Here is an 8,096-nt window from a genome sequence, read left to right on the forward strand (position 1 = left end):
TAAATAAACATTAACATAAGTTTATACTAAATATCTAAAATTTTACATACTACCTAAGTATGCAATTATTCTAACCGTTGAACCAAAACCAAAAGATCATTAAGTTTAGAATTGATGACATTTTTTTAAAATGATTAAACAATGTTATTAGAATGAAATATTAGAACAATTAAAATGATCAAAATGATTATTTCTGACAATTATCATGTTTGTAATTATTTGTTTATCATTCATAAATAAAATGTAAAGATCTATGCATGCCAAAGTGGTTTAACTGGAGTTTAAAACTTTCAATACTTTAGGGAAAGTTCTATGAACCTTTTCGTAAGAAATAACAGTTTGACTTTTTCTTAAATATATATAGTCTCAAGCATATCCAAATAATATTCTTCAGGTATATATTTTTTTTTTTCCGAAGACAACAGTTTTAACATCCAATTCTTTATAGGGAGATGCGTAAAAACAACACAGCAATAAAAGATAAAAAATATTTTTGTAAGCGGAATTAAATAAAGTGAGAAATATATTTATTTTTTTGAAAAGCAGAGATAAATATATCAAACAATGTTGGAACTACTAATAGGAGTAGTATTATGGATGAATTGTAATCAGAATATATTTCAATAATTTAATCACAACAAAATTAAAAACAAAAAAATTAATAAAAGAGAAATTCAAATTTAAACAATATGTTGATGAAATGGTTTTTTAATAGTAAAGAAAAACATTAGACTGATATATTAGAACTAATTAATGATCGCTTCTGAGAATTATTATGTTTGCAATTATTAGTTTATAATTCCTAAATATAATGTAAAGATTTGTGGATGCTATGTGGAATAAAGCTCAATAATATAAAAAAAGAACAACATTTATTATAAAAAAGAACAACAAATGGTATTTACAATGAAAAGTAGTGTAAAAAATGTGATGACTTCTGGGTCTCCACCTGAAATAAGAAAGTCTATAAGTATAGTAATCAACAAATAACTATGACTTTTGCAATATAATTAATAAAATGGATTCCACTGAATAAATAATCTAACACATTTTTTTTTTCAAATTGTAAAATGAGTTTATCCAGCAAATACGATATTAAAGATAAATGATTGGTGAAAAAAATTTTAATGCAACTAGAAGAGGCATGTCTGTAATATATAACGTAAGAAAACCTATAGGAAATTACCCAGTGTTTTTGATGAACGTGATAAATTCTACGACTAGTGTCCTAGGGCAGCGTGTGCAGCGGCTTTATGCGCAAGCAAGGAGCTGCTCAGACCATGAGAGCTTCCGAGCCCTGAGCTGATGCCACCTGCGTACAGTCCAGAGCTGAGGCCGCTGCCATAGAGCCCACTGCTGTACAGGCCACCGCCGTACAGGCTGGAGCCTCCAGAGACGATTCCAGAGCCTACTCCATAGCCAGAGCCAACTCCATAGCCGGAGCCAAGTCCATAGCCTGATCCAAGACCGATGCCAGAACCAAGGCCGATGCCAGAACCAAGGCCGATACCGGAGCCAAGGCCGATTCCGGAGCCAAGGCCAATTCCAGAACCAAGGCCGATGCCGGAACCGAGCCCTACGCCAACTGCTGTTTTATTAAAAAAAGTAACTGAATTAGTTGAGTGTTTAGGAGGTGGGAAAATATGGTGGTTTTAACAAGATTAATTCTTACCGACTGGAGCAGCTCCAACTGTCACTGGAATAGGCTGAGAAACAGGCACAGGCTGTGGCACTGGAACTGGAACGTTATTGACGACAGGTACTGGAACTGGAGATGGTACCGGCACTGGAACCGGCCTAGATACTGGAACTGTAACTGGGTGTGGAACTGGAACAGGTACTGGTCTATCAACTGTCACTGGGTAAGGCCTGTCTACAGGAACGGGGTATGGGCGGTTGACTGGAACTGGTACTGGCCTATCGACTGGAACTGGAACTGGGTGGGATACTGGAACAGGCACTGGTCGGTCAACAGGCACACTGACAGGATGAGGTACTGGGACTCCGACCCGATGATGGACTGTGACGTGGCGGGAGATGACTCCACCACCATATCCAAGTCCAGAACCCAAACCAATACCCGAGCCCAAACCAACGCCTGAACCCAAACCAACACCTGAACCCAAACCGATTCCAGAGCCCAGTCCAACACCGGAACTCAGGCCAAAACCTGAACCGAGGCCAATTCCAGAACCCAGTCCAATTCCCGACCCATAACCTAGTCCAAGTCCAGATCCGTATCCGTATCCACCGCCATATCCGTATCCTCCGCCATATCCATAACTTCCACCATATTGACCAGATCCCACTCCAAGCCCACCAGCAAAGATCCCTCTTTTCTCAGGCTTCTTTTTTTCCACTACATCGCCAGCATATGCACATGCAAGGATACTGCATAACAAGAATATTTTCTGGAAAGAAAAATTAATTATTCAGATCTTTTATTCATTTCATTGTATGTTAAAACATAATAAAAACATCATAAATGTAGACTGCTGGAGAAGAAAGTGTTAATTCAATTGTTTTTAAATGATTTGTGATTTTTGGATGGTAGGTACGGTCATAAAGGAGAAAAATAGTTTTAAGTCCTCAAAACCACTATTGAATAATATCCGTAAAGTGTAAAGAATAAGTAATTTCAACTTTGTGGTCCTGAGAATTTAGAAAAGATTTAAATACATCAATGCTCTTCTGTGGTCTTCAAATGCCGTTTGTTATAATTGATAACGATTCTTTTAATTGATGAAAAGAACTGATTTCCCTAATTTGATTGAATACTAAAGATGGTCATATACTTCGGTCATACATTTTTTCACTATTTTAGTTTTTAGAGTTTATTGTTTGTTGTGAAAATTGGTACAGTTGTAATTAATTTCGGTAATGGTTTTATCAAAAACATTAGTCCATTCAAGTATTTTTTTAAAAATTTAATTTAATTAATGTGGACTGATATATTTTTAACTCAATATTGATAGAATTCTAGAGCTTATCTTTAATGGGGTTTTAGATTTTAAAACTTCCAAACATTGCTTACCAGTTGGTTCATCTTGATTGCTATACTACTCTGGTGGAGTTATGGAAACGACTGATGATCCAGAGAACAAATTCGCTTTATATATACGTCTGGGTTGGGTCCTGACATTTGGCAAGGGGCAAGATGGTCGTCCCTCCTCGAGTCCACCCTCCGTTTATGTAACATAGGATAAAAATTATGTAAAACTGGGGACACCGTTGGTTCTTTAGGTCAATGACTTATAATCAACTATCAATGAATTGCTCATTTTGCGTTTTTATAACAAGAGATTAACTATGTATGTATATTGGTAATATGTTAGTAATAATATAACCTAATAGAACATCATTTAAAGTAGAATAAATTAGCTAACATATGAGCCCTATTAGAGTGGTTTACGTTCAATAGTTCCCCAGCTACAATTTTTTAAATAGCAAAATTGTATTATATAGACATATGTGTGTGTGTGCGTGTGTGTGTATACCGAAAAATCACTAGCTGGTGAATTTCTTGTGGTAACTGTGTACCTCAGGAACCATTCGATTTATGCCAATTATTTTGGCAAATATCCTGAAAATCACCACTCCTACGAAGATAAACGTCACAATCTACTCACATTAATCACATTAAACTAGCTTTAATTTGAGTGCTAATAAACATCTGTACGTCTCATGCTTTTTAAAAGATTGTATCTGTTCCCCAGATACAATCTTTTAAAAAGCATAAAAAGCTCGTACAGGGCTTATTTATGCTACTATATGATGTTTTATTAGGTTTTCTAGTGTTGTTGGTAGTTTAAAAGATATGGAGTTCCGAATGGGAAAATTAATTTTTTAACCTTTGAAGCAACCGCCATTTAATAAACTCCTAACTAAACTTGGCAGACTCAACAATTTTTACTATTAATTATACGTAGTTTTCATTTAGTTAATCAAAAGTTGGGGAGAAATCACTGATTTTTTTCTACTGGACTCTTGTACTGTTACGGACTATCTATTGCAGTGGTTCCCAAACTTTTTCGTCCTACAGCCTCCTTTCCAGGAAAAACATAACTTAGTGTCCCCTGTAAATTAGTCTTTTATCAATTTATTAGTAATTATATATGTATTAATGTTTCTACCTTTTTCATAAAATATAACAAAGAAAGGTGTACATCAGAAACATTGAACTTATGTAAAATTCATTCAGGAGTAAAATATGAAACAATTTATTGAACTTGAAGCATAGAAGCATTAAAACTTTTTTTATACACTTCTTACTTAATATATAAGATATTTATTGCTTGTAATCTTGCATATAAATATTATGTCTTTTAAGGGAGTTGGTTAAGCAAGAAAATGAATTATGATAAAATCCTAAAATAACTAAAAAAAAAAAAATACTTTATTTCTTGCAATTGTTATTGAGCGTCACTTTACCACTCAGCGTTTTCCCTACCCGGCTATCTTCCCTGGAAATAAATCACTGCTTTACTACTTGTATAATTTTCTGCTATTCGGCCCTCAGTGCTAGCAGAATGGCTTCTCTGCTGCTGGAATAAAGTGTGAGCAGTCCTTTCAATAACGGCAATTTTTATTTCTGTCACATCATGTTATTTGTTTGATCTCATTATTTATTACTTTATCTGACGTTAATGTTATAGTCTTTGTAGGGTGTGGAGAGTCTTCACCAGGCATCATCAGGGAAAACCTGCTTCTGAAAACGAATCAGTATCATCTGGATTTCTGTATAAAAATAGAGAAAACTTACAGTACAAGCTTGTACTCGTACTCGATGAACCCACTATAACAATCCTAAGAGCCATAAATGGGAAATATGAATGAGTTGAGAGGAAAGAAAAGTTATCTATAAGTATCCTTGCACCTCTTCAGAGTTCATTGGAATAGTGGAATTTTCTTAAGATAATAAGTAAGTTTGTAGGGAGGAAATTAACAAAAACAAATTGCAAAAAAAAAAATAATTTAAATCGCCAAAAACTGAAACAAAAAAAAATCTAGACTTTCTGACAATGTACGTTCGGCAGCTGGTTTTAGTAATTTCAAATTGGTATAGTTTGAATTTCATCAGACTCCGTCCATTACTTTCGCTCATTCATGCGCAAATGTGTTTTCCTCGGAACACTTTCGTCCTAGATTTTGAAAAACTCTATTTTCATATTTGCTTATCTAATATGAATAAAAAAATAAGAATAAGATAATATTTTGAAAAAATTCAAGAACTATTAGTTAGCAGATTTCTGTTTAGAAATAACCTTTTTGTTGGTTATTGTTGGTTTTTTAAAATAACAGTATTTATAAATTCCTTCAATATTACAGCCTACAATCCTAAGATTGAAAGAGAATTTACTTGAGACTTAACGACACTGAGTTGCTTGCTCCATTATGAGTTCTACGAACAGGCCTGATTTGTCCCGTATACGAGCGTTTGAAACCAGTGTGTGTACAGATTTTTTTTTTATTTCCACGTATTTTGATATGTAAAACCTGTAATTTCAAAATAGTTGTTTTTTATTTGTCTATTACAAATGTTCATTATTGAAAATAAAAAACCAAAACAAATTTATTAATGTAATGCACTTAATGATAATGGATACAATTTTTCGACCACAAATTTTCTGAATGGTGTATTATTTAAGTAATTGATTTTTTCCAAAGCATTATTTTCGTTGTTCGCATTTTTCTTAACCAAAGGTTTTCATTTTGTCTCATTTTAAAAATAAAGTAAGGTTTACAAAACCTTAACACTGACAAAAATAACCCATATTCAAATCTGTTCGTAAAAACCTCTATTCGACCCTCATTTTGGACCTAAATTGCGATAATAATGAGTTTCGAGGATTATTCTGTGACCTGTGCCTTTGGTCCCAAATCTGAACAAATTTGGTCAAGCAATCTCGAAGAAAAACCACGGACGGCGTCAAATGGATTTGTTTTATTAGATTTTTGGATTTTACTAGTCTTGAAGCGTAAACTCCCGAATTTTAAGGGTACAGAGTTAAATTTTGTATATTTATTATTTTCAATTAGTAATTGACTAAAAAAAAATTTTAGCAACCAAATTAGGGGATTTACTTTGGGGAATCTAAAAAAAAGTTAGAATACAAATTGCTGCGATATATTGTATTTTCTTCATAAAATTATCGAACAATTTTTCTTTTTATTTGGCATTAGTTGTACAAGTCATATGATGATAATGCTGAAAGCCCGTCATTAACATAAGCCTTTTTGTTTCTAATTGGCGGCAGATTAGATGTTTCAGACATAGTTGATATGTGTGTCACGATAGCAAAGAATCTTATATGAATCTGAAAAACATTCTGTGCCCTGAATTTCAATATTTAAATCTTTAAAACGTAAGGAGTCCATGATACACGTGATTCTAATAATATTTTGTAACTCTGATGAGTGGATGCTCCTTGGTTTGTAAGAACATCCAATTGTATCGAGAATTACAAATAGAGAAAATAGAGGATTTCATCAAAAAAGTTTCATGAAGTTCCTACAGTTTACCTACAGTTGAAGGAGCAGTGACTTACAATTTGGGAAACCCAACCACAACCCGAAGACTATAGCCCAGGCTGCTGCACGTCATCCTGTTATAAGTTCTATATTTATCAGTTCTGTTATTGTCACTCTAAAATTTCTTTTTATTTTTTTTTCTCTTCATCTTTTTCTTAAATTCACTTTCTCCTTTTTTTTTTTTCATTAGAAGTCAATTACTTATTTTGTTAAATCCATAAATATCATTATTTTTTGTTATTAACTTTACTTTCATCTTATTAAGAATTATTATTTTAATATATTTATTTTATTTTCACTTTTTGTTTTATTTATGACATTGTATATAGTTAGGGGGTTGGGTGAGACTGTAGTCCCCCCACATAATCAATTGTTAAAAAAAAAAATCGACCTCTGGCCAATCTGGTATTGAATAAATAAATACAAAATAACTCTGGAGATAGGCGATGAATACTGAAAAGTCTTTTTATATAAAATTTTTCTTACATCGTAACAGAAAACTCATAATGAATTAATTATAAAGTGTGTCATTAAATCGCTTGACTTAATAACTCAATTATCCTCCTTAAAAAAAAATAATTTTCTACAAATCATAGAAAGATGAACCACGCCTTGAACAGTTATCAACAATTTTTTTTTTATTATTGGGCTTATGCCCTTTTGGTGATGTAGTGTACAATAATTCACTGAATTAGATAACTCTAAGTGGTTTAATACGATAATGAAACGAATGCATTCACCCAGCCTAAACCGGTTTCTGCCACAAAGACATAACTTCGCAGCAACCGGCAGGCACAATTCCATGAAACAATTGAACAGATAAAGGAAGCCTTTGGGGTAGGAAAGGATTTAGTAGTGTCCAGGTCCTGTTGTATAACACTTCCAAAGGAGTTTTTCACTTGTGTAACGTAAAGTTCACTTGCTCGGGTCAGGAAGGCTTGGTCGTCCTACCAACAGCCTATCTTATCGCTTTACATAACTGTCTCACATCTTAACCCGATTCCAAGGTCATTCTCCGAATGGTCTGCCATAAAGGGGTTACTAATGGACATATGAAATTTTTTTTTTCCTGATTATTATTTTAAATATCTTTTTGTATTAAATAATGCAAACCTTATGCTTTTCTAAGCACTAAAAGTGGTTTAAATTTTAATACGAAATTAATAACATATTAGAATATAGTTTTTGTTGTGTGAAAGACAAAGTCTTGTATAAATTCATAACACATGATACAATCATAAAACAATACCTGATTCTAGTGCTACATTACAAAAACTTGGACATTAAATAGTTATAAACTATTTGTTCCTTTTTTGACCGCAAGACCATCTTCTTATATTTAAGTTTTACGGTCGGCTATATATACCATGTATATAATATGATACATTACAAAAACAATGACTAAAAGATAAAACGAGTGCTCCATTATATTTTTATTTTATTTATTGATAAATATTACAATCTACCACAAAATGTTGGGCAGGAAGTAATAGTGATAACTGATTACATTTATACTAAAATAAAATAACATTAGAATAAAAAAAAAAATAAACAAATGAAAATAT

At 32.8% G+C, this 8,096-nt stretch overlaps 1 protein-coding gene across 1 annotated transcript; it reads right to left on the bottom strand.

Moving 5' to 3' along the window:
- Positions 1-855: 855 nt before the first annotated feature.
- On the bottom strand, positions 856-3,293 carry LOC106681902 (uncharacterized). The gene is made up of 4 exons (XM_014422467.2): positions 3,035-3,293; positions 1,673-2,411; positions 1,187-1,588; positions 856-949 (listed from the first exon to the last, which is right to left on the bottom strand). The coding sequence occupies exons 1-3, from the start codon at positions 3,044-3,046 to the stop codon at positions 1,221-1,223; spliced, it is 1,119 nt and encodes a 372-aa protein (XP_014277953.1). The 5' UTR covers positions 3,047-3,293; the 3' UTR covers positions 856-949; positions 1,187-1,220.
- Positions 3,294-8,096: the final 4,803 nt, after the last annotated feature.

Source organism: Halyomorpha halys, unplaced genomic scaffold (assembly GCF_000696795.3).
Source record: "Halyomorpha halys isolate HHAL.00 unplaced genomic scaffold, Hhal_1.1 Scaffold374.1, whole genome shotgun sequence".
In the NCBI taxonomy this organism is placed as follows: domain Eukaryota; kingdom Metazoa; phylum Arthropoda; class Insecta; order Hemiptera; family Pentatomidae; genus Halyomorpha; species Halyomorpha halys.

What these genes read in the sequence shown, in the direction of transcription:
- LOC106681902 (XM_014422467.2), bottom strand. An exon ending in AGTTGGAGCTGCTCCAGTCG is followed by an intron (nt 1,589 to 1,672) that starts GTAAGAATTAAT and finishes TTAATAAAACAG; the next exon opens with CAGTTGGCGTAGGGCTCGGT.